At 38.0% G+C, this 27,759-nt stretch overlaps 4 protein-coding genes across 7 annotated transcripts; 2 read left to right on the top strand and 2 right to left on the bottom strand.

Moving 5' to 3' along the window:
• Positions 1-536: 536 nt before the first annotated feature.
• LOC133835486 (uncharacterized) lies at positions 537-1,344 on the bottom strand. The gene is made up of 2 exons (XM_062265443.1): positions 1,193-1,344; positions 537-1,128 (listed from the first exon to the last, which is right to left on the bottom strand). Exons 1-2 carry the CDS (start codon positions 1,241-1,243, stop codon positions 631-633), a joined length of 549 nt encoding a protein of 182 aa, XP_062121427.1. The 5' UTR covers positions 1,244-1,344; the 3' UTR covers positions 537-630.
• A 1,136-nt stretch (positions 1,345-2,480) lies between these two features.
• LOC133835484 (endophilin-A) lies at positions 2,481-6,608 on the top strand. The gene is made up of 2 exons (XM_062265441.1): positions 2,481-2,946; positions 3,127-6,608. The coding sequence occupies exon 2, from the start codon at positions 3,247-3,249 to the stop codon at positions 4,348-4,350; it is 1,104 nt and encodes a 367-aa protein (XP_062121425.1). The 5' UTR covers positions 2,481-2,946; positions 3,127-3,246; the 3' UTR covers positions 4,351-6,608.
• A 1,684-nt stretch (positions 6,609-8,292) lies between these two features.
• On the bottom strand, positions 8,293-13,515 carry LOC133836705 (N-sulphoglucosamine sulphohydrolase). The gene is given in 3 exon segments (XM_062267295.1): positions 8,293-9,492; positions 9,494-10,065; positions 13,512-13,515. Coding segments are annotated over 3 exon segments (1,626 nt in total). The 3' UTR covers positions 8,293-8,442.
• A 1,057-nt stretch (positions 13,516-14,572) lies between these two features.
• LOC133838567 (serine-rich adhesin for platelets) lies at positions 14,573-27,726 on the top strand. Of its 4 annotated transcripts, none has more exons than XM_062269717.1 (4): positions 14,573-15,203; positions 19,475-19,564; positions 25,645-26,372; positions 26,433-27,726. In XM_062269717.1, exons 3-4 carry the CDS (start codon positions 25,794-25,796, stop codon positions 27,012-27,014), a joined length of 1,161 nt encoding a protein of 386 aa, XP_062125701.1. In that variant the 5' UTR covers positions 14,573-15,203; positions 19,475-19,564; positions 25,645-25,793; the 3' UTR covers positions 27,015-27,726. The 4 variants fall into 4 exon arrangements, with proteins under 4 accessions (XP_062125701.1, XP_062125700.1, XP_062125699.1 ...); XM_062269716.1 differs by lacking the exon at positions 14,573-15,203 and adding an exon at positions 17,842-18,231; XM_062269715.1 differs by lacking the exons at positions 14,573-15,203; positions 19,475-19,564 and adding an exon at positions 20,570-21,493.
• The last annotated feature ends 33 nt before the right edge of the window (positions 27,727-27,759 follow it).

The following is a 27,759-nucleotide window of genomic DNA, read 5'->3' as shown; positions in this document are numbered from 1 at the left end:
TCAATGGATCCACTTTTGGTTTGCCATGCGTTCGAAATCATGCAGTGGAAACATTTTGACCAAGCCCCGAAAATTGATGAATGCATAAAGCGGCGTGGCCAACAACAATTTGCACAATGTTGGCTCTCAACCAGTCGCCGACCAACCAGCCAACAAAAAAAAAAGGACCCACAGGAGAAAGAGGAGCAGGAGGAGGTCATGAAATACCGCAAAAAGGCGAACAAATAAAGTGAAGGAATTCAAATATTTGGCCAAAATGCGTCAAGTTGTTCACGCTTGGCCTTCTCGGCGACTCCTGCGGACACTGAACTATACATGATGTAAGTGAACGACACAACATTAGCACTTCCCCCCAAAAAAGAGAGCGGAAAGAGGAAGCGAAAGGAAAGCTGGAAAATTTCGTAATAGCTGTGAAATTTAATAAAGTACAGATATGCAAAACACTTCAGCAGCTCAGCCCAAGTCGAGTCGAGCCACATCAAAGCGTGTCCTGGCATAGGTCAAGGATGTGTCTTGAATTTTCCATCTACTAAACATTCTCTTACTTTCTTTTTCTTGTTTTTTTTTTGTTGCTGCTTTTCAAACGTTTATTAAAGTATATCGAATCTATGCTGGTGTATTGCTTTTTAGTTAGTTTGTTTCATTTACAGTAAATGCAAAGTTTTTTCGCCTGAGGCTTAAACAACGACTGCTGCGGGGGGTGGTGGCAGCAAGACGTGCCTGCCACTCGTCATCGATGGCCTTCAGCTCGTTCTTAGCAGCCGTCAGAGTGGGCTTGACGCAACGGATCTGCAGCCAGGGCAAAGTGGCGGTGGTGCAGCCAGCGAATCCTTCATGTGCCTTATCCAGGCTAGCCTGTACACGCTGTGCAAGATCTGCGGGGAAATCGGGCTGGGCGAGCAGACGATCGGCTTCCTTTTGCAGCACAACGGACTGGAAGAAGACGGAGACAGAGAAGCCTCCGAATGATGGGACAACTGGGGCAGCGGGAGCTACGGGTGCTGCGGGGGCAGCTGGAGCAGCACCTCCCGCTCCTGATCCTGGAAGTGCGGTACCGAAAAGTCCATTCAAATATGGATTATAAGCGGCAGCAAACGGATTTGCAGCCGCAAAGTTGAAAGGTGGACCCTACAGATAATAATTTTCACTTTAAATAAATGGTGCAACCTTTTAACACAATTCACTTATTTACCTGAGCGGTAGCGCAGGCGATGGCAGCGAGTAAAACAATTGCGAATTTCATTTTATTTTGTTAAAGCGATTCGATTTCGTTTTCTTCTGAGTATAGCTCAGTCGTGGTAGTTTCAGAGAGACTAATATCTGGCTAGACATTGAAGGGGGCTTATATACACATTGGGATAACTAATAATTTTCATCGTTATCATCATGCCGTCTCACCCCAGCGCGTTAGGTTGGTATTGAACTGATTTACATGCCCTACTATTTGTTTATCAAAGGTAGCACAGTAATCTCCACAAGACGTTATCTTTTTGAGATAAAATCTGAGAATTTGCAAAAGCTGCCGTCTCACGCAAAGACGTCAGGAATGCGATGAGTTATAATCGGTAGATGTTTTAAATTCCAAAAAATCCTCAAAACTGAAGTTTTAATGTCCCAATCAATAATTTCAAATAATGCGCGGCAATTTCAAATTGAACATGTCTCGTTAAGTTGACAGCTCTGTACATTGTATGTTAATTATTGGGCGCAACTATTTAAAATTCGGTAGCTGCAATTTAATCTGTTATTTGAAGCTATAAACTTATACGCAAATTACTTTACAATGCCATCCTATGAGTCATATGTTTTCTTAAGAAAATATCAAAACAAACAAGTGGTAAATATTTTGCACAGATTGTAAAACTAATAATTCAGCAAACACTTCATTCACAAAACGCGTTAGATAAATATGTTAATTGCCTACATTAAGATATAAGTAAATAACAGTGCTACTTTAATTGATTATTTTGTTATTTTGTTGCTGTTTGTTATCTCGACTCAAATGAAAATGTATAGGAAGCATAACAAGCTGAAAAATATTATGTAACGTAACCGACTTTAATTAACAGTGTGAGATATGTTAACAGCTGTAGATAACAATAGTGCTGTGTGACCATTATTACACATAATACTTGTGGTACCAAAATACTGAAACTTACATTATCCTTACATGCTTTCATTTGTTGTTTTGTCTAACGATACGTTAATAAGACAAACAAAATCCTGTTCTCAAAAAAAACCGATTATAACTAAAGACGTTTTGCATTCTTGTAGAAAAACTAAAAAAGTAAATAAATTTTAAAATCGCGCGCCTAGCTTAACGTATTTTCTGCTTAAATTGACCCACACACACATAATTAGTGTAACCAGACTCGTAAATAGGGCAGTGTGATACGCTGGTATTTTTGTCGACGCGAAATAGTATATTTTCATACACAACATTGCGGTCACGCTGTAGATACTAAACATTTTTGTACACAGCCAAATATCGATTTAGCTTGATAGAGGAAAAACGACCCCCCGCGTCCAACACACCAGCCCCAAGGCAGAGGGAGAGAAATAGTAGTAGTAACGACAGTCCTTCAAACATTACGCAGCCAAAAAGAAAAAAACTCCAAGGTTCTGCTGCGTTCATATTAAAAACGACAAAAAGTGTGAAGAGAAGTGTCAAACGCTGTGTGCTGCGTGAGAAGAGACGAGATACCTCAGAACGAAACGTGCAGCGCAAACGAAACGAGTGAAAGTGCAAAAAAAACAGAAAAAAGAAAAGAATTGAAAATCTATACGACTGGCGTTTTGTCACAATTTCTTCCAGTATTATATCCACAGCCTCAATCTCAATCAGTGTCAGCCACAAGCAGCAAGCAGCGGGGAGCAGCAGCGTCAGCATAAACTGATCCACCCCCAACATCGACGAAGACGACGTCAACGTCAAGTGCACGCCGCGTAAGTCGTTCAAACGTTAAAAATAGAAATAAATTTTATGTTATTGTATATAGAGTTTAGTCCAAATCTATGAAATCGAAATTGGAAATTCGAAATTCAATTCAATCAAATCAACAATTAAGCGCCGCTTGAAATATGCACAATTGGCAAGTCAACTAACTCCACTAAACCCGTTCACAGCAACCGCGTCGTTGACATCAAACCACAGCGAGTAAAACTAGCAGCGCACCAACAAAGGCAGCGCAGCAGCAGAGACAGCTCGAACATCAGCAGCAGCAACAACAACAACAAGGCTTCGCCATGGCTTTCGCCGGACTGAAGAAACAAATCAACAAAGCGAATCAGTATGTGACGGAGAAAATGGGCGGTGCGGAGGGCACCAAGCTGGATTTGGATTTCATGGACATGGAACGTAAGACGGATGTCACCGTTGAGCTCGTCGAGGAGCTGCAATTGAAGACGAAGGAGTTCCTGCAGCCAAATCCAACGGCCAGGGCCAAGATGGCTGCAGTCAAGGGCATCTCGAAGCTGTCGGGACAGGCGAAATCGAATACGTATCCACAGCCGGAGGGACTGTTGGCCGAATGTATGTTGACGTATGGTAAGAAGCTCGGCGAGGACAACAGCGTGTTTGCGCAGGCGCTCGTCGAGTTTGGCGAAGCGCTGAAACAAATGGCCGACGTCAAGTATTCGCTGGACGACAACATCAAGCAGAACTTTTTGGAGCCGCTGCATCATATGCAGACCAAAGACCTGAAGGAGGTCATGCATCATCGCAAGAAGCTGCAGGGCCGGCGTCTCGACTTTGATTGCAAGCGTCGCCGGCAGGCCAAAGATGATGAAATTCGTGGTGCTGAGGATAAGTTTGCCGAATCACTGCAATTGGCACAGGTAGGCATGTTCAATCTGTTGGAGAACGACACTGAGCATGTCTCGCAATTGGTCACTTTTGCTGAAGCACTATACGATTTTCACTCTCAATGCGCCGATGTGCTACGTGGTCTGCAGGAGACGCTGCAAGAGAAGCGCGCCGAGGCAGAGAGCCGGCCACGCAATGAGTTTGTGCCCAAGACGCTGCTCGATCTGAACTTGGACGGCGGTGGCGGCGGCCTCAATGATGACGGCACGCCGTCCCACATTAGCTCGAGCGCCTCGCCGTTGCCCTCGCCGATGCGCTCGCCAGCCAAATCCATGGCCGTCACACCGCAGCGCCAGCAACAGCCATGCTGTCAAGCATTGTACGACTTTGAGCCCGAGAATCCCGGCGAATTGGGCTTTAAAGAGAACGACATCATCACGCTACTCAATCGTGTCGATGACAATTGGTATGAGGGTGCTGTCAATGGACGCACCGGCTATTTCCCGCAGTCCTATGTGCAGGTGCAGGTTCCACTGCCCAACTAAACTAAACAGAAACTGAAACTGAAACTAATCGACAGTAAACAGTAAAGATGCCATGCAGTAGATGGATTTAGAATTAAAAACTGAATGTTTTTTTGGTTTCGTCGTCCAGCAGTCGGCGACCAAGTTTGGCAGTAAAACAAAACAAAGCAAAACAAAAAGAATGAAAGAGAGAAAAATGAGCAAAACAGCAGCAGCATCAGCAGCACATGCATTGCATACAATATTATGTAGTAGTTGATTATAATGCGGTTAGAAGTTACGGTTACGGCTTAGCTAGCTACAGCACACATTCATTCGTGGCCATAAACAGCAATCATGCAACATTTGCAACAAGCGAAAACTAACATACAAATATTACAAAAATAAACAAAAGCAAGCGATAAGCGTTAAGTAACAAAACAAAAAATATATAAAGTTTAAAGCGAAATTTTACCAGTTGGCAACACAATAACTAACAAATTAATTCAATTACAATTAAATTAAAGCATGTAATTATGTACTACTACTACTACAAACAAACAAACAAAAACTAAACTAAATTTACGAGAATTGTTCAAATAAGCCGATTAGAAGTTTTGCCATATACGTTGTCTGCAATTCGATTTCTATTTTTCAATTCGATTTTTTAATGCTAAATCAACTCAAGAGAGGAAAACGTTTCGATTCAGCTATTTAACAAACAACATTTTTTGGCAGAATGTCAACTCAATATATTAATTAGCTAGATATACACAAAACATACATAATACATGCATATATATATATGTTGCGATTTTTCTGCTTTCTCACATCTTATTGATTGTTGTAATTTTCTAGTTAATTTCCATTGCGCTCTCTATGCAAATACGCTATCTACCTACCAAAAAGCAAAGCATCATATACCCTCTAGTATATACCTACTACCTATACCTATACCAATATTATATTTATTGTAAAACTATCCGAAAACAACTGATATTTGTGCAAAAACAATACTCCTTACACTCTATTCCCATTAAAAATCGTTTAAAAAGAAAGAATATTGAAAAGGCATTCGAAACATGAAAAAAAAATTATACAAAAAATAATACTGTCTTAATGTTTGTTGTAAAATTTAAAAAATAATTCAAATTCAAGGATGAACAGAACAAAATTTGTATCCTACTTTTTTGCTCCTTTTTATGTGTGTTGTTTTTTTGTTATTTATATACATAACTATTATATGAATCAAATATATATACACAATATATATATATACATATATATATATATATATAATATAGATATATTTATTAAGCATATTATCTACATGTATATTTATTATTATGTATTTATTATAACATATACTGAGCAGCAAATAATAATATAAATAATAATAATAATATTACAAGCAAAGTAATGAACAACGTAACGGAATCCTCCTAAGCAAAACCAGAATATAACTAGTTAAAATTTGAAAATACAAAGTAATTATGAAACAATTACTGATATTAAACACAACGTTGATAATAACTATGTATAAAAAGCAAAACAAAACCAGTCAAGTCAAGTCGAAGCGAAGCAAAGAAATTACTAACCAAAAGCAAATAAGTTTACTAGAGAAATACACCTACTATATGTATGTATGTAAACGTAACTGATCTCTGCATCAATAAAATGAAGCAGCAGCAGAGTCAGAGATGGGAGACTCGAACTAGCTCCATTAACAGGCAAACAACAAATACGAGTAGTATATAGTACATGTGGGGAAGAATGTATGTGTGTACTAGTTAATGTATACAAATAAGAACAAGAGTATACACAATTATATATTTACTGATTGATAATAAATTAGTTAATGAGCAACAAAGTTGAAATTTACGAGCGCTAAAAAATAAAACATAAAAAAAGCAACATTCGCCGCGACACTTGCCAAACATTTCCAGAGAGCGAAAAGAAAGAAAGATAGATAATTTTGGTCTCGTAGAAGAAGAGGCATTAATGATGATGATGACGATGATGTCGCGAAAAAAAGAGTAAAACAATAATAATTGTAATTATGCATTTGTGTGGTGGATATAAAGTAAAGTTTAATTATATATACATACAAGTACATACCCTACATACTTACAACAAATACCAACAAATTATATAAGAATAATGCTAAAGAATTCTAACAAAACATAAAACTGATGCCCTAATTTATGCAAAAACAAAAACCACAAAAAAAAAACCAAATTGAATACATTTAATTTTCAATGTGTCTTTCGTTCAAAATCATAAAAAAAGGAAAAACCCAATTTGCGTTTTGTTTATTTGCATGTTGACCTTAAAGCAGTAGCGTATATCTTTAGTCGTGGCAAACGCTTCCTTCCTTCACATCCTTCCGGTTGGCCTTGGCCCCACACCACACCACAAGTCGTCTCTCTCTCTGCATGTTGCGTAACATTGATTTGGATGCTGCCGGTGCACAGAGGGAGAGCAGAGATGAGACACGACATAGCGACGTCGTCGTCGCCAATAAAGCAGCAGCAAAAAAAGAAAGAGAAGCATTGAAATTTTCGATTTTCCATAGCAACACAATGGGGCGGCAGACGATGAGCATCAAACGTCGTCTTTACCCTCGTCTCCTGCCCTGTCTCCGACATCAAACAAAAAGGATGGCCCAGTTGGCATGACATTGAAACGTGACGCAACACCCCCCAAACCCTTGCATCACATCTCCGCATCATCCGTTGAGGTCATGCCGTCATTGTCGAGGATTCTGAGCGTGTGCCACATCGTCCAGTCAGTCTCAAGTGGGGGGCGTTCCTTAGCTCCTCCAAGATGAAATGACTTCTAAATATAATTGTGAGTGGCAGCAAATTGTTGGGTTATACGAGTATGACATCAAGTGACATCACTGGGGCGGTTCCTCGACGTAATCTTTATGGTGGTAATTGTGATCTCTCATTTGAAATGTTATAGCCTTGTTAACTGCATTAAAAAGTAGAGAAAGAAGAACCCTGAACCTCCTCGAGATATGCGTAGATTAACTTCTGTTGTGCTTACACATTTTTTATCGCTGGAATTTTCCAATGACTTTCATTCAGGAATTAAACGTTTACTTTGTAACACTTTATAACTGGACAATTCTTAGTCGTGAGATTATTTTATTTAGTTGTAGGACTTTTCCACAAAACAGTTTTAATTTTATTGTTAGATATATTATTTTCAACTCAGCTGATCATTATTAAATAAAAATCTTTTAAATAATTGTCTTCTTTGTAATATCGAATTTTTGTTTAAGACAGCCTTAAAAATTCTTGAAAATGAAAATTAATGATTTAAAAGAATAAAGATCTAATTTTATTGTACATTCCAAAACATAATTCTACTAAGCAACGAAGCCGGTTTTATCAATCTTAAAAGTAATCCTAATATCCATATTTTTCTCTATATACAAAATCATGGGATTGTATGGTATGTTAAATTCTCAAAAATCTTTTGTTCAATATCCGGCTTTACCATCCCTTAAAAAAATCGCACAAATAATTCTTGTTGTCTATATGGAAAACCAAAGTTTTCTTTATCTCGAATTCTTGAAAATCTTTTGCAGAAAACCGGTTTAATCATCCCCTAAAAATGTCAACGAAACACACCTGTGCACAAACCAGTTTTCCATAACAAAATGGTTCCGCAATCTTTATAGCACATGATTAAAAGTTTGGACACGTGCACAAATAGAATTTGAAGGGAAAATGGCGTTACGATTAATACAAAGATGATGAAATTAATTACTAAATCATTCAGCTAAAATAACTAAAGTAGATTTGACTTTCAATCATCATTACTTATAGAGGCAAAAAAACATTTGCCAATTTGATAAAGTCTGACAACATATGACTTTGGCTGTTTATCATATCGCTATTGGGGTCTGGCCAACCTATCTTATCAGTTTTTTTTTTTTTGGGAGCGATGTACGTCCCGTCACGACACAATGAGTAATGTCAAGAAAAATCAGGCTATAAAAGTTTCTTTTTATTTCAATTGTGAAAAGTACAAAAATGGAAAAAATGAGTATCTAATCGAATAGTTTGAGTACATTACAATACTTTGATCGTATCGTCTAAAATGGGTAGATAGGTAGTATCTTTAGATGAGCACATATTGCTCATACTGGCTGAGCACTTTACGTTTAGGTCTCTGGATTGCCTCATGTCCCAATGTCAAACAAACCGGATCCTTCTTAAACACTCCTTGAGCCTGGAGCACAGCATGCGGAGCACAACGCCAGGGATCCTCGGTGTCCACCTGCCACTTGAATAGCTTCTGCTGCAACTGCTTCAGTGTTGCTGTGTATTTTGGTTTCTCCGCCAAATTGAAGCGCTCCAAAGGATCCGTCTTGATGTCATAGAGTTCCCACTCGGGTCGCTGATAATACTGCTGAAGTGTGCGATACCAAGGCAACGCCTGCTTGTTGATGGTCGCATTGAGGATCTGCTGGAACGTGGGTGATGTGTAAAAGTCCTGATCTATGGGAAAGTCGGCCCAATAGTTGAGATTATGGATGAGCTTGTAGCGTCTGTTGCGCACCATGCGCATGGGATACGCCATGGTCACCTCATGATAGCTCTGGCTGCCAAACACCGCATCGTTTTCCTCTGGCTTCGGCTCATTGAATAGCACAGGCAAAATCGATTGTCCGCTGAAGCGAGTTCCATTCGATGGCGACAGTTGCAACGCATCCAACACAGTGGGATAAATGTCCAGCAGACTTACCATGGCGGCACTTGTCTGATGACGTCTTGCGTCCGGCTGCGGCGACGAAATAATGAGTGGCGAGCGTATGCCATGCTCGTAAAGATTGGTGCGTCCACCTGGGAAAGGTGGCCCGTTGTCGGAAGTGTATATGACGATCGTGTTCTCTGCCAAACCAGATCTCTGCAATTCCCTGAGCATCAGGGAAACGCCCTGATCCAAGCGGGAAATGGTCATATACTGTGCGGCCAGCTCTTGCCTCACCACATCCGTGTCAGGCAGCCAGGGAGGCACCTCCAAGTTGCGCCAGTCGTAGTAAATGGGCTTCCAGTCCGGTATGCTGCCCATGCCTTCCTCGCCGCTGCCCCAACGCTCGCAGAACTCGCCAAACTGTGGCGTAATGTGACCACAACGATGCGGATCATGGAAGGCGACCGTCAAAAAAGAAGGGTCGATTCTCTCGCTTGGCTTGAGACAAAAACTCATGTGCATACTCCTTCATCCGGGTGATGTTACGACCAATCTGATTGATTGAATGCTGTTCCTCCGTCTGCTCAAAGTCGAATTTGAAATTGGCCCCGGGACCAACGTGTTTCTTGCCAATGATCCCGCTCAAGATGCTGCCATTGCTCTGCTGACGCAGCACATTGGGCAGCGAGATGATCTCAGGCAGCACATTGAAGTTGTGCACTCCTTGGTGGAGTCCATACATGCCACTCGAGTGACTCGCCTGCCCCGTCAGCAATTGTGCCCGACTCGGACTGCAACTGCTCACCGAGGTGAAGGCGTTGTTGAACAGCAATCCCATGCTTGCCAACGCATCCAAGTTTGGTGTCTGGCAGTACTTGTTGAGATAGGCGCCCATCTCGAAGCCAGCATCGTCAGCGAGCAGCAGCAGCACATTCTGCGGTCTTGTGGCGCCACAGCAGTTGCTGCCCCACAAAAAACAATAAAAACGTCGCAAATGACAGTCGCATTTCTCAACGCTCTCTGATTCAATCCGTCGACACTCTGCGTCTCACTGACTGAGTCCAACTGATCCGCATTCAGAGCTTGGCTCAGCAATTGAATGCCCTCCCAGCTTGCTCTTTCCATTCAATTCCATTCATTCCAGTTCCAGTGTTAATCTCTATCACAGCAAGAGCTCAACGCTGCAAATACATATTCAAACACATACAATTTATTTATTGTTACTCGACTTTATGTACATATGTGTGTGTGAACTTGCACATTCACTGGGAACTGGCTTTCTTTTAAAGCGGGTTGCCGACTACAATCTACTTTGATTTGAATTTCATTTCATGTTGATATGAGGTTTACCAAAAGTAATTTTTGAATGCCTTCTATTTGCTTGCATTACTTTTCCTTTACAAAAAACCATTCCTAATTAATAAATTGGGAATACTATTTACTTATATTTGTTGGTCATTAGTATTTCTAATAACCTATTTAAGATATTTTTATTTTAGAAATATTTTAATAATAACATTTACATATCTCGATATAATGATATTGATAGTTTATTTATTTTGAATTCTTAATATATTTCAATATATGGGCATTTCCACAGAAAGGTCCACCGCGACCAAAAAATTAAAATTTCTTGAAAATGATTTTTTTCCAACATGGTTACCTAAAGAAATATTCAAATTTAATAAACTTGAAAGAATTTTGCATTTATCATTTATAGATTTCAAAATATTCGAATGCAAAGTCCCGCAAACGCACCTGTTGTGATTATGATGTTTGTAGGGCATATTTTGTTTTGATAACAACTTCTAAAATAAATGCATTATGCTTTGTCTTTTGCTTTGTAAAATCATTTGGAGATTGCAAGAAACGAAAGAGAACGCAAAAAGTAACATGCGATCACCAATAACGGTAAAAATTTTGATTTGCATTATCACTTATTTTAATGTCCGTGCGCGACCGAAAAACAACATTTCTTATCAGTAAATCAAATCACTTGTTCGAATTGCATCAAATTTTTTTGCAAACAGAGTTTATGCGCGCAGTAAATATATAAAAAATTTGGAGAAAAAAATATTTGTATTTTTGGTGATCATTTAAAGTTTGTCCCGTGCGCGACCGTAAGTACACAACATAAGTACCAACTTATTCCTCTCTCATATTTACACAATATGAATGATGGAGTAAGTTGGCAGCATTACCGCAAAATTAACAAGTAAAGAAAGCTACAGTCGAGTGTGCTCGACTGTGAGATACCCGCTACCCATTTTGAAAAAGCAATATATTTTGCGGTATTATTCTCAAAATATACCAAATATTCAACAAAAATACTAAAAATATACCAACTGGTATGTATGGTATATCGATATAGTACCGCATTCAAAATATACCTAGACGGCACAATATACCAGATTGTCAGCCAAAGAAACTCAGATCCATAGTAAGTAGGTGTTTTTGCCCATACAAAAGTATTTCATTAATAACTTCCACAATCTTAGTCTGATCGCAACCAAATTTTTAGGAATCATAACTATTATAGTTATTATTCTATATACCAGAATACGCAACTCTAGCTATAAAATTACGATTGTTATTCAACTTTTTGATTTGCGGGGCGGAAGTGGGCGTGGCAAAATTTGAAACAAACTTGATCTGCGTGCAAACATAACAAATGCTGTCGAAAAAAATTATAGCTCTATCTCTTATAGTCTGTGATATCTAGGTGTTCATACGGACAGACACACAGACACACAGACGGACAGACGGACATGGCTAGATCGTCTCACCTGTTGACGCTGATCATGAATATATATACTTTATGGGGTCGGAGATGCCTCTTTCTACCTGTTACATACATTTCCTGTCGGCACAAAGTTATAATACCCTTCTACCCTATGGGTAGCGGGTGTAAAAATAGTGGTGGTAAAAAATGTCCCGTGCGCGATGTCCCGTGCGAATTTACTTCAAATTGAATTAAAAAAAATACAAGTCGTTTTTGAAAAAATTATAATCTTCTTAATGAGGCATCAATGCACAAAAATTTAAAATTAGTTGCATTAAAATATTGCCTCTGGATTAGCTGAAATTTGCGTTTGAATTGGTTGACCTCTTAAACCACTTCCGTTTTGTGTCCCGTGCGAATCACTTGACTTCTGCAATTATCTTCTAAATGAAAAAATACCCATCATCAATCTTTGCACCAATGAAAGAGCTAATAAAATGCTGTACATTAAGCGTTTCAGTTGAAAAAAAAAACGTTTCCTTTTTGCCGTGTTTTTACTTTGAACGCGTACGAATGTCCCGTGCGCGATTTTGGAAATGCCCATATGTATAATATTTTAAAAAATCATATGTATTTTAAAACGGTAATTGTGTTATTACAATTATTATGATAATAAAAGTCATCTGGAAATAAAATGTGGGAATTTATTTAATTTAATTTTGAACTAATGTAAAGATTGTACGAAATAAATAATTGATTTTTATACTGTCATATAAAAAGTAACATTTTATTAAACTTTTTCAAGTAATATGCAGTAATGTGAAAGTAAATATGAAAAAAAAGGTATTTAATATTATTTATATTATATATTCACGAATTTACATATGTACATACATCACAGTATTATAAAAATCATAACAAAGCAGCGTGGTTCAAAAGCTTTCTCCAGAGACTCAAAGCTTTTAGTTTATTACTGAATAAGCCGTAGTAAACTTATCAACATACTCAAATACGAATAAGTACAAACGATTTATTTTTAAGTTTAAAAGTTTTTAAGTTTGTTGACTTAAGTATCAAAAAATGTACTACTGCAAATTCTGCAATAGATTTCATAATCAAATAATTACAACTAGAATAACAAAATAATCTTGCAAGCTATCTACAGACTTTGTGGTTGATGATAAGCCTATCACGTCAGTTCATTGACTTGATTAGAAATATTTGTGCAAAACATTAACGAGTTTGAGATACTCGTTGCAAAATGTTACATATGTATGTACATACATATCATACGTCAAGTGTTATTCTGAATTATCTGAGTGAGAAGAATGATATGTCGTTGACATTTGCAATTTGCTTTTTGCGCATTTTCATTTTTTTCGCTAAAATATAGTGCGCAATATCCCATAATTGTGGTTTCTTTTAGATATGAATCACAGATACATCCAGTCTATGATCTTATGCAGTGCACAAAAATACATATAAACAAACCAATACATATGATTTTGTACCGCATTTAGAAAAAAGTTTATAAACATGATGCGAAAGGGTTGAATATGCATAGTAAGCAAATGTGTCATACAAATTTGAGTTTAGCAACATGTTGCTTGAGCTCTTTAGACTTTGGCAACATGCTGAATAGTGTGGCAGGCCATCAGCTGTGCAAGACGACCATCAGCAGCTGTTGTAATGCGTAGCGATTGTTGCATCAGCCAAACAAACCGGCAGACAAACAGAGGGAGAGAGAATATGATGAGAGAGCAACTCTCACGCATGCTGCATGCCAAATCGAAGTTGTTGTTGTTTCTTGTGCTTGCACTCTACACTCTTTTTAATCAGCCTAAGCGACTTTCAATGTCAAGCCTGCAAATATTTCATTATCTAACAGGGAAGCGAGTACATTTATTGTATATTGGCTGCTTATTTGCCTGTTAACTGATAAATGTCATAAATTACATATAAATTTGTATGTATATTGTTATCGATAGATGTTTGTAGATGGAGATATGTACTCATGTTTTATCTACATTTATGGATTATGCACAAGCAGATAGCTTCACAATTTTTGCACTCGCACGATGATGGTGCATTTTATTAATAGAATATTACATACGTGTCGTTTACATCGCTTAGACTTGTGTAGCAGACTTGCGAGTCGCTGCGACCTTTTATATTATTACTGAGCAAAGTCTGCTATACTATATAGCGCTAGCATAAAATAGAAATCGTTTTTGGGGGCACGGCAACAGCAGCAGCACAGACAGTGGAGAGCAAACAGACAGCGTGACAGATAGAAAGAGAGCGGAAAAAGAGAGCGAGGAATCCAGGGGGGAAGTCTTATTCGACGTCAGCCAACTGATAATCAGCAACAGCAGCAGCAGCTTTGTTGCCGACTTTGACGACTGCGGCGTCCAGTGACTGGTTGAAGCAAAACGTATTCGTTAGTAACAAAATTTTGTCCGTCGTGAACAGAGCAACTTTTAGTATATCAGCGAGTCGTGAATATCGAAAGCTTTAACAACAATCCAACAACAACAACCACCAGCAAACTTCGCAAAAGCTGTGCAAATTTACTGTGAATTTGTGAAATAAAATCGAATACCAATAAAATAAAAAACTTTCAAGTAGTATACGACGGTCTTAATGGCATCGAAACCTACGCCACTGTATAAAGATATTTTATTTATAGAACAATAATATTTTTCCGTGTTCGTGAATCACAAAGCTAAGCCAAGTGAAAAGTGTCTGATAAAAGTGCGATAATATTTGCGAAAGACGCAATAAATCTGCAAAAAACTTATCATATTTTACATAACTTCAATTGTATCTGAGATATAAGTTGTATCTAGATACTCAGTTAAAACAAAACTTTCGTTCAAAAACTATATATTAAGCATATTGAAGAATTAGTGTCTTCATCGGACAATTGCCCCAATATTATGTTCTCTGTTTCTACTGTTGACTCAACAACAGCAACAACAACAACGATAATAACAACAACGACAACAACAAGTGCGCGAGTCGTCGACAAGCGAAAGCATCACTTCAAGCGAGGTCTCAACGTCATGCAACATTCGCCTGCCGTTGTCTACATGTGTGTGCAACATTCGCAGCAGCAAGTTCCCCCCATGCTCAAGAATTTTATGTGTATGCGTATGCGTGGCTGGCATAACAATTCCCACTCCAATAACAATTGCCTCTCCATTAAGGGCACCACGTTCAAGTCCACAACAACCACTAAGACTGTCCTAAAGCGTTCGAAGGGTTTGCGAAAGAAGTGCGATATTTGTATTATTGGTCGCAATATTTGTGGTTGCCGCCGCGGCTTTCGTTTTTGAGATTTTCACACAGATCAAAACAAACCCCAAACACCCCCGTCAACGAGCGTAAACAAAAACGGAAAGGAAATTTGCAACATTTAGGTGGAACTTGCTAGCCAAACGCGGCAGCACTATGATGGGCGGTAAGTTGAACCACACAAACACCCTACACCACCGACATCGGCCATTGACACTATAACACACGTGCTATTATGAGCAATCACTCCCACACACATTTTCACACAAACTTCCCCATGTTTCGAAATTCGAACTGATAGCGTTGATGGAGCGAATATTTTCGAAGTAGCGCCCTTCACCCAGCTAGCTTGATACCCTACACTCGAGTGGCATATGATAACAGATAAGCGTTTTGTTGTTGCCAATTGATCAAGAGGTTCAAAATATGTACTTGTATATAAACATAAGCACCTATTGAAGATAAGAAGTTATCTTCAATTCAATTCCTATGTACTGATTTCTTAAGCTATATTCAACAAAATGAAGTTGGTTGAATTTATTATTATACATATGTATAATACATACATGTGTACGTAATTCCGATTAAAATTCTGAAAATCATTAAAAGCCATTAAACATATTTTATTTATGGATAGCATAAAATATTTATTTTAGATCCAAGTTTAAAATTCTTTTTTTCTTTTGAAATTTTCTGTTTGCTAAATAAACAAAATATTATTAAAAACATGATTCTTTGAGTATATGTAAATAAATAATTTTGGCTCTATATTAGAATTTCAACCGAAAAAAGTATCTCAAGCTTTAGGTTGTAAAACTTATTTATAATGCATGATTTAAGTACACGTATCTATGTATGTATGTACGTACGTATGTATGTATGTGCAATGTGCTTTTATGCGCATGCTTATAAAGTTAATATTATAAACTATTACGTGAAAGCAGCTTTTCCTTGACGTGGCCCTTGGCACAGAAAAATGTCCAATCACCGTGGCTGGCAAATTCCCACACATAAAGTTTTCAACAACAAGTTTGGCCATTGTTTTTGTTGGCCAACTTGAATACAGATCTCGTGCCAGTCTGTGATCAGTGCCAAAAAAATCCCCAAATGAAATACATACACGTTCATATGTACTAATGTGCATAGGTACATACATATGTATCTTTGTATTGTACCATCTATGGCGTGTGCTATTTTGGACGGCAAATTTCCACGAATTCTGCGCACCTTCTCATTAATTATTTGTTTAGTAAAGCTCTGGTCTAATAACCTCCCCACACTTACCGACCCTTCCTGTACAAACATACAAATTACAAAGTCACATGCCGGAGAGCTTTTCGATTTTGTGATTTTTGCGTTGGCAGCATGACTCATGCATTTTTTTTATTATCGTACCATGCATGCGCTTACAAACATATGTATGTACATACTTACATACATACATGCCTACACACAACTTGTATTTGTTATTATGATTGTTGGTTCAAAGCTCTCCAGTTGTGAGAGCTCGCAGTGAGAGCTTTTATCTTTACACCGACAAGCACTCACACAAACACAAAGCAGCCGCTGACGCATCTGTTTGAAAAGAGCTTTTGTCGCGAAAGTTTTGAGAGTCTTTAAAAAGCCTCATTTTGAATTGCTAACGTATATTTGAAAGGGGAAACACCTGCTGCAATAACAACAGTTGTCTACATTTGATTTATATTCACCTGTAGCTATAAAGAATTAGTGCGTTCATACAAATGTACTAACAAACATCAATTCTGTAGACAGATCAATTATCTTATAACTGTTAAAATAAATCAAAATAAATACATCTTTTTTTAAATAAGAAATACAAAGAACTATAAGCCTTTTCGAAAATTATTTGCAAACCTTTTATGTTTAGGTTGACACGTTTTACTTATTCGTTACTTTCACTCCAAGTACACTGCTTAAGCAATTGAACTTAACAAACAAATTCATCTTAACTGGTTCTACTGACTCATCAGTTGAACTGCGTCAAGTAAAATGAATATAAAAACATCCAAGTCTGCGTCTTAACTTAGTACACAACGTTCAGGTCATTTGCTTGCATCATTTAATTACCAATTTATACATATAGATTCCAAAAAATTTCTAAATTTGCATATGTATGTACATATATAAATATATTCTTATCTGGCAAATTTGTTGTCTGATGAAATAAATATACCGCGTTTTTTAAGACATTAACTTTTTTGTATTCTTCTTCTGGGGAATATTTGCACGAAATTGCCGGCCGGCTGGCATCCGACAACACAAACATATTGAGGTCATTGCCAAGCAACTAGGAAGGTAGCAACACATTGCGCATATGCCTACGCGTTATTTGTGACGTCACAAGCGCATGTGCGAACTGATAAGCACTTTATATAACAATTGCCTTAAGCAAATACAGAACCAAAATTTGTAGCAATATTATTTTAATGGGCATTATTTAATCAAATTAAGAAGAAATATTAATTAATACACCCATGATAAATACATTAATTTAATGAGCTGACGTAGAATACAAAAAACAAAAATTTACACACAGCAGAACCTCATCGCCGGCTGACGTGAGCGAAAGCTTGCATACAAAGAGCTTTTGCTTTCGTGAGAACGCGTATCTATGTAGAGTTCTCTCACTCTCTGGCACACATACATACACGCATTGCTTTATCTTGCTATGGCAAACTGGTTTGCAAGCGAGCTTTTTGAATTTCACAACGAAACTAAATTCAAGCGACTGCAAGCCGTCACAGTTTTCAACATTTGTAGCTCGTTGGCACAATCGGCGCGTTTTGTGATTCAATTCGACGTGAATACTACATTGAAGCAGTTGAGGCACAACTCAGCGCTGCTTTCCGTTTATGTGAAATAAATACAAGGCATATAACAAGAAGGCAATTCATATTTGTGAAGCCAAGGATAGAAAGTGTACAACACAGTCAACCAATTCATTTAACTGTTGTTGTTTTATACGTGAAACAACAACAACACCACATATTTTGTGTGCAAATAAGCAAACTTGTAAATTTTAAAGCAACGGCGACTCGCGTAAAAACCTACAAGTGGTGGTGTGAGGAACCACCCAGTAAATTGCGTCGCTAAATTAACAGTTAGTGGCACCTTTTTGGTCGCGTTTTCAACAACCGGCCGACTGCGCTTGAAGACAAAAGTCAGAAATTTATGTAAGTACATATTGGGTGGAATTCTTCTAAGTGATCTGCTATTCATAGGAATTTACTTATGTACATACATACATATGTATGTATGTATGCGTCATTTAAGTGTGTGCAGACATACAATCGATACATACAGTGTACATACAAAGATTAACATATACAAGCAAGACATACTTACATTCATATATGTTTGTACATATGTATAGTATATTTATACTAGATGCAAGCAGAAAGTTAAGCGAAAGCTTTAAGTGATATTGAACACAGCGGCCGGCCGCCATATTGGATGAGTCAAAAGTGCGACAAAAACAACAACAAATAACGCCACACAAACTTACGCACGGATAGACAGACACACACACATATATACAAACATACATATACTGTATGCAGATGTGCTTAAATCAAACAGTTGTTGTTCTTACATACCGATAGATTATCTACGCCACAGACGTCAGTAGCTGACGCTACACACACACTCACACATTTACACGCGAGTAAGGTTATTGTGGGAGAGGGGGGAGGATGAATTTATTATATGTGGTGCCACTTTTTATTGTCATGTATGTAATTACTTGATAACTAGGGAATGGGAGGGGGATAGGGCTAAAAGAGGGGTAATTTAGCAAGAGCTCGCGCGCTTTGTGGCGTTTGGGAATTTTCCACCAATTGATAATTGCTTTTCGTTGTTGTTTTGGTGCACGACTTTGTTGATGCGTTGACGAGATTGCGATTGTGTGACATTATCTGCGCGAACACGTAAAGACTTACACTTTATACATACATACATACATACATATGTACGTGTAATTATCTAAATGTTAGCTGGGTGGCGCGTGCGAGGTTCTCCCTCGATCGGGGGTATCCAAGAACTACTGATACTGATTAGCAAATAACGAAACCTGTTGTTGCCAATTGGCCGCCATTTTGTTTTTGCTCTTTTTTTTTTTGCGCCCATATATGGAGCTTTGTTGTGAAATTCATTTCGAATCTCTTGCGTTTGGACCCCCTCGTGTTGCGAAACTTAGAGGGAGCTGGTCAAAAAAAAGCTTATCGCTAACTATCACGCTTCTATAGGGTGTGTATCAAATGAGGAAGTATTTGTGGCGCTTATAGATAGTAATCATCATTAAAAACTTTAACTTGTTATCATCATTAGAGTTACATATCTAATAATAACACTTTCGAGTGTTTGTTGTTACACTTATTGAACATATAAATAATATGCGTATTCTTTATTTCGTTTCAGTCTAAAAGGAAGTTGTGTCGACGACTCTTTTAGAGCTTGTTTAGAGTTTCCCTAACAATTTCATTGTTCCTCTCAAACGGTCAATTAAAAGTGAGTATACAAAGTCCTTTTTGCTAATTAGTTATAAGTCTCATATCTGCTTGAATTAAACCACACCCACTACCACCAATTAGTTATGTAAGCATGTTTTATGAAAATATGTGTATATATTTATGAAAAAAGGAGTAATTCCAAAAATAAAAAAAGGATTCATTCCATTAAAAAAGGCGTAATGCCACAAAAAAGGAGTAATTCCATACAAAAAAGGCGTAATGCCATAAAAAAGGAGTAATTCCAATAAAATAAAAAGGAGTATATCAAAAAAAAAACGCGAAAAAAGGAGTAATTCCAAAAAAATGTAAATAACAAAAGAAAATATGGAAAAAAGGCAAAAGAAAAAAGAAAAGGAAATGGAATGGAAAAAAACAACTAACTAAACGCCAGCGAAAAAAAAGCACAAAACAATTGACACCTCACCCACCCACTCAACAACTCATCCATTTGCTATGCAAAAATAAAAAAGAAACACTGCTAATTTTCGCCCTGTCTAATACCTCAAGGATTGGAGATATCAAGACAACCACATATGCTGTCACTATGTTGATATCTCTGATCCGATGAAAATGTACATACATTATATACCCATTAACTTGGTGTAACACAACATTGCGTACATACAAAATAAATCAAATCACAAGTGGCGCGAGCTCCAAAAAGGATCGCGCTTCTGAAACGTCGTCGATCAGCGAATTAACGAAAACTTTTTTCTTTTGTCTATTTTCTTTCACATAAAAATTAAAAAACAAAAAACAAAAACCAAACCAAAACTCTATAAATGCGCTTGCTCCACTCATCGACATATCCTGCGAAATCTTTAAAAAATTATACAAATTCTGAAATTGTATAAATTTTGAAATCCTGTCGTACCGAAACCGAAATTGAACCGTTCACCGAAATCCATTGAATTTGAAATTGACATTTGAAATTGCAATTGCAATAAATAGCCACGTTCAAAATGGCATTCAGCGTCGAAATCCAAGCCAGCCAAAACAGGCCCAAGAGCGATTCAAACAGCAACAACAAACTATACCAAGAGCACGCCAAGAGCAACCCCAACAAGAGAATCAACCCAGAGAATAGTAACGGTGCAAACGCAAGCAACAACTACACCGAGAACCGAAAATCTCAGAGATATAATATTGATGATCCAGGAGCCAGCACGAGTACAGGCAACAACATACGAGGAAGTGCAGAGCGACGTGAGAACCGCTGGCGAGAGAACCTTATCGTCCAATTGCAATTGCTCGCGGATGAGAACAGAGCCAACGGCGACGACGAAGGATTTACCACGGTCGACAACGGCTTTAACGTGCACAACCATACCAATCGTTATAAATACGCATCCCAATCCGAGAATAATCTTGATCAAGGTGCCCAATCGAAGCAGCAGCAACAACAGCAGCAGCAACAGCAACATCAACAACAACCAAAACCACACCTGCAACAGCAGCAGCAACAGCAGCAGCAGCAACAACAACACGTGCAACCGGGCAGAGTTAACAGCGCCTCGAACTCGGCTAATAAGAATACCCTTTTTACCAGGGTCGGTACCAACACCGCCATCAACGAACCAGGCTTTGCCTACGGCGAGCTCTTTAGTAAGCTCTACAACTTCGGCGACAGCATCCCGTATCGCGACGCAAACCTTGCCAGCGACTGGGACAATATACCCAACAGAGAGGTACTTGAGCAGTTCAGAGTCTCAGAAAAACCAAGTCGCGATCGACCCGAAAATAGGTCCACCGACAACGGTGAATCAAACGGTCCAGGTTTCGAGCCACCATCAGCAGCAGCCACAAACGTTGGCTTCAATGGCTGGTGTAGAACTGACAGGTGCCGACATGCTGTCCCACCAGGATATGAGTGGAGCAATGCCTACTGCTACAGTTGAAGAGATAGATGTTCCGGTGTTCATTGATGGTGAGTACTGTGTTTTGTGTGTGTAATTCGTACCCAGCACTCTCTCATTACGATCAAAAGTCAAACGAGAAACAAAACGTATATCAGTTTAGAGATTGAGTCGGATAGCAGGCGTCGAACTAAATGTTCACCATATCTCTCTCTATTCCCCCCTCTCTCCTTCTTAGGAGGGGGGCGGGGGCAAGAGGGAGGCATGGTGGGCATGGTTGTTCTGCCCATGACATCGAGGTACGTTGCCACGTATTGATGAGTTGGAAGATCACAGTGCAATGACCCATTAACAATTGTGCGAATCGTAAGTGACCCGGTCGCACAGCAGTCAATAGAGTAATGAAAAAAAAACTACCCCTCCATCCATCCAAAACATCCCCCTCTCACCCTACTCTGTTTGACTGCAATGAACGACCTGGTTTGGTATTGAATTTATTTTTAAGATCCACGGACTACAACCAGTTTTGTAGTAATTAACAGAACTGCGTTGTTTTCGGCTTTATGAGAGCACAAATTTCTAAAGAATTTCATCGCACAATGTAGGAAGTATATTACATAGTATAGATCAGTCTTGATTCATATCAATATATATGCATCCAGAAAACTGTTGTTGCTTTTTTTTTGGTTTTTTGCTTGTATAAAAGTGATGTCGCTTTTTTTCAAGAGAAAAATAAACCTGTTGTCACATTTTTCTCTCACTTTTGTTTAAACAAATTTGTGATGTCGCTTTTTTTTGTATGAGGAATTTCATTTTTGTATATTGAAACTGTTTTTAATAATGGCAGCCCAATTATGTATAGGTATTTAAGCAATTATATAGTATATTTTTGACTAGTAATTCACATTTTTTCAAGGTCTTTGCTTAGTTTGACCTCGAGTTACAAATCTAAAAGGTCATGAGCATTTTAAGTAATAATCTGCAAAATTTGAAACTAATGAAATGAATATATCCAATTTCCATTTTACACACTTAATGTGAATAGATTTATGCCATTTTCAGTCGCGTGATAATTATTTTGTGAATCCGTGAATTCATTTCGCCATTTAATTGTTTGACACTTTTTATCAGCAGCCAGTTTTCTTAGCTCTCTTTTCGTTTCGCTGTTCATGAGCTGTGAGCAGCTTACGCGCTTTGCTTTGCGCCTATATTATGACATGAGTCATGCTATTTTTCCGTCTTTGGCAACAATGGTTCTTCTAACTGCGCAGTTTTTAATGAGCTTGTAATGCAAGTGATGTACACGTATCAATATGAAAATAATTATGGAAAGTATGATACTCATTTTTACATATGCATTTATTACATCTTTTCAATTGCTCACTTGTTCGAGCATAGTTTTTATAATCACACAGCAAAATATGTATTTTTCTAGTCTTTCAAAAATTTGTATAGAAATAGGGGTTTTTTTCCAAAGATCTATATACATATATATATACTACACAGACAACAATGTGCATATACATATTTCCTATTTTTCCTCTGCTGCTTAAGTTTGTCAATTTCTCTTGATTGTACCTATATACATACATATATAAAATTCAAAAAATCTTGTTGAAACCTCAAATGAAAACATGTAAAAAGTCACGCCACGTTTGTTTTCTTTGTTCAAATTAATTGTCTACAAAGAGCGTGTAAACTGCATTTCGAATTTACTCTCGTTCTCTAACCCTTATCGGTTTTATTAGGTGGCAAGTAGAGTTTGCCCATAAATGGGCATTATATTAGCTATTCCATTTTTTCTGTTAAATACATATTAATTGCGTTTGACTAACAACTTCTATATTACCTAGACCCAAGTGCAATGCAAAACGTTGACGCATGACCTAGATACAATTCCGCACATGCTTTTTTCTTAACACTTTGATTAATAGTCGTATGATTATTACACATACGTAGCTGAATTTCTGCACTTGTTGCATTGCAAACAGGCAAAATATGTTTAAAATTATCTATAAAACATGCTAATAATAGGTTAAATCAATAATAGATGAAATTTGTTTGTTACACGTGTTCAAACATAGGACATTGGCATTGATTTTGTTAGATTTTCTGTCCTTTACCCATTTGTTGTGAAATTCGATTAGCAAAATGATCATGCAAAAAAAGAGAGAGCGTTATGTTGGAGAGAATGTGGAGCCATTGTTTTCCACCACTTGTAGGAGTATGTGTTAGAGCGCGTGTTCTCTCTCTCACACACTCACACTCTCAAGAAACAAAGAAACTGTCCCTCTCTTTTTCCCCTCATTAAAGGGAGACAAAAAGTTTATGCCGGCCGGGCCGGTGGACGCTCTCTCTCTCTCATTCACCCATACATGATCCCCAATGGATCAAATGCATTGCGTATACGTAAAGTGCAACTAAAATATTGAAATATGTGTATCAAAGCAAATAGGAAATATTTTAATTTTTTTGTCCAATCAAATTAATTTATTTATCGTTTATTTTTGTTCTGTTTTTGTCACAAAAACTTCTAAATATGGCAATTCCATTACAATTATTTGCTGGTGTTTGACAGATAAAAAACTAAACACACATTAGTAAACATTTATCAAGTCTGTCGCTAGTATTTTTTATATTCTCGGACTTTCGATTGCTCTGATGAAATTATAACGGCTTCTGTATTGGTGCATTAAATTCACCAAAAACTACATTTATTGGTTAATAACATCTTCACTTGCCTCTCAAGTCCAGCAACGTTTTTACACACATGGACATATACATGTGTAATTGCCAAAGAACAAATACCAACAGAGCACGCATAGTCGAGAGCGAGACAGCTATAGTGTCTGAGCACTTGTTGCCTCTCTCAGAGTCCCCAACAGTAGTTAGTGGTGTAGGGCAGGTTGCGCGTAGGTATTAGTGTTGCTGCTGCTCTCTCGCTCTCGCGATCTCTTAGCCACCACACTGAGTTGTGTTTGTGTGCCTTTTTTTCTGTTTGGGCCTCTGCCTGCTGTCGCTAAAAAATACGTGATGCCGCTTTGCACCACACAGTTGCCGTTTATATCTTGAGCCGCGTAGACGTCGTATTCGAAGTGTTGTCAAAAGGTAAATACAACATATCGAAGAATTAAATTTAAATAATAGAAATTAATTTTTGTGAAGTAATAAGTAAATTGCTTGCGAGATTTAATTTTTTTTGTTTTGTTTTTTTGAGCAGACAAACTAGTAATGTGCCAGATTTATCAATTTTATCTATTGTTGCAGTTAATGAATCACCGTGCAATTTTTGAGTGACAAAAGTAGAGCATAAAGTTCTCAAAAATGTCATTAAATTGAATGCTGAACAATTATGTACTAATGCGTATAACTATGTGTATATGTGTAAATATGCATATAGTATATGAATATGCACCTTATAGATCTTTGCAAAAATGGCAAAGAACTGTAAGCAAGTAATCCAAATTATATCGACTGTTAACAAATTCCATTCAATACGCGCAAACGTTTTGTTTTGGTATCAGCAGCTTTGCCCCAGTGCGGAACAGACATGAACGAACATGTTCAATTTGTCTCGTACGTCACAAGAGACTCATCGTCTGGTGGTTTTTGCTGGCGCGATTCTCTTTCTCTACTTCCTCTCTCATTCTTACTCTCTGAATCTCTGTGTGCTCTCTCGCACCGGCTGATATCAGCTGAGGCAAAATTCATATGATTTTTTTTCCACAGTGTTTTAGAAATTGAATTAAATAGCTAAACTAATTATACAGTATAATTATTTATTTTAATATTTTTCTTTTCTACAGTATAATTATTTATTTTAATATTTTTGTTTTAACCTTTTTGTTTCATTTGATTTTGTTTCGATTTCAATTTGTTTCCATTTTTTGTCGTTTGAATTTCACAACAAACGAGCGAGATAGTGAGTCATCATTCAGCTAGTTGTCTTTGTCTTATTATTGTGCACACTCAAAAGTATGCAACAGTTTTTGATTTTAAATTTCAAATTGAGAAATCAGAGCATAATTATGAGATTAAACATTAAAAAATATGATTTATTTGTGATCCTCCAGTTCCTTACTGAGTGCAATTTAAATAAGGTCATTGATATTGCAATTTAAAAACAAATCAAATTAAAAATATGCACACGCATTCACACACATACATTTGAAATCTTTGATTATTATATGCATTACTAATAATATTTTTGCATTTTTCGTAGAATACCTGCAAAACATAGAAGCATCGTCGTCAACGAGCTGCAGCAGCAAAACAGAGGAAAACGGAAAAGAGATTTGTAGTGAGACGGATATATTTGACTTTGACTTTGATATAAACTTGATTGCCGAGGATCTCATTGAGCGGAAGGAAATGAATCAGTGCAGTCAGGATATGGATATCAACAACAGCGACAACATCAACAACAACTTTACATACATGGATGAACTACAGTTTCCATTGGACGAGGGAGGAGAGGAGATGACACTTGACGTCAGCTCAATGTGCAACGGCATCGAATTTTCAACTGAGGATGAGCCCGATCTGTTGGTCAGCTCACAGAATCCCATGTTCCCCTGCTACTCGCAGGGCTCCGAGCTACCCTCCAGTCAAACAAAATGCTTCCACGAGTTGCCATTGTTGGCTGACGAGAATAGCTTGGAGACCACCAACTACTATGGCTCTAGCCAGGCTTCACTTGGCTTCGGCCTCGGGCTCGGCCAGCTGGAGCTATCTAGCGAGGGAGTTAGTGTCGTCTGCCAAGAAGCCACAACTTCCACACAGTGCCTGGGCGTTAAACGCTCAGCTACTGCCGCTGGCCTAATGCCCATTATCGATTCGATGCCACCAAAACGCAGTAACCTTATACTTAATATCAACAAGTCGCATGTTCACCAACCCGAAATCGTCAACACACCTGATATAATCGAGCAAGTTCTCAAGTTGAGTGAGGTAAGTGATCTCTGAAAATATTGCAAATTTACACTTTACTAACTTCCTTTCGACTTACAGCAAAACCAAGCGACTAGCTTCACCACCCAGGATAAGATTTATGAGGATCTGCGCAGCACCGAGGAGAACACCACCTTCAGTGACACTCAAGACTTCTCAGCGCCAAATACACCATACAGCGCTTACTCCGTCAGCACCTCCACCACCTCCAATGCACCCACCTGCCTTACCGGCTTCGCCGGCCTCATCACCGCTCCAGTATCGCCTGCATTTTCAACAGCCAGCACATCTCAGTTCAGTTCCGCCACATCGAACAACAACGGCACCAAGCGTAAGCGCGGTCGTCCTGCCAAGGAGCATGCCGATGGCCCCGATCCAGAACTGATGTCGAGACTGCAAGGTGATGAGCTTAAACTGTATCAGGATCGCCTTAAGAACAACGAGGCGAGTCGCGTTTCGCGTCGGAAGACGAAGAGTCGCGAGGATGCTGAGAAACTGGAGGAGGAGAATTTGCTGACTATTTCCCGAGATCTTACTGCTATTCTACAAAAGGTTGAGGCTGACAAGAAGATGCTCGAACACCATCTTATGCAAATGCACCACCGCAATAGCACTTATGTCAAGCCCGAACCGGAGCACTAAGATTCTCAGAAACACACAAGCGTGTTGCCATAGTAGTCAAACTGTCGTACCTCCTCTCTCATGTCGCATATTGCGACACAGTACTTTAGATGTAAACTAGTGTGTAATCCAATGTAAAGTTAGTATTGATGTCGAAGTCGCTGCATGACGTGGCACCCGATTCGGGGTGCCACACAAAAAATGATGAACTACCAACAAGATCAAATCAATTTCGGGAAAATTGATTAAAAACAAACAACCCCCACATATGTTATAGACACTTATTGTAGTAATTATGCATACTTACAAAATGCGCCACAAATTCAATGGAATGCGCGAGATTTTTTTAAAAAATTCTTTTAAACACATTTTTTTTTTAATATTACATGATTTTTATTACGTTTGCAATTGTCAAATTTTAACCACATGTTTCTATTCATACTTATGTTTTATGTATTAATTGTAATCCACTTAATATTGCGCTCAATGCGAAATGCAAGCGATTAATTACAATTATTATTACAAATACAATGTATACCCATATATCATGAAAATGAACACAAAAATTGTTACAATCAAAAAAAGAAAAAACTAAAAAACCCCACAAAAAAAGAAAACATTGTTGAGAATGCATAAATATATATTCCAATAATTTTAAGAATTACATTTATATATGTACAAATAACCAACTTAAATAAAGCGCATGATGAAATTTCCATGCCAAAATCAAAAATCTACATTTGTTTCTATATATCAAATTTCAAGG

The sequence above is a fragment of the Drosophila sulfurigaster genome, chromosome 2R (genome assembly GCF_023558435.1).
Source record: "Drosophila sulfurigaster albostrigata strain 15112-1811.04 chromosome 2R, ASM2355843v2, whole genome shotgun sequence".
NCBI classification, from domain to species: Eukaryota; Metazoa; Arthropoda; class Insecta; order Diptera; family Drosophilidae; genus Drosophila; species Drosophila sulfurigaster.
Note: the sequence above shows the minus strand (reverse complement) of the source record. Positions and strands in the feature narration are given on the sequence as shown.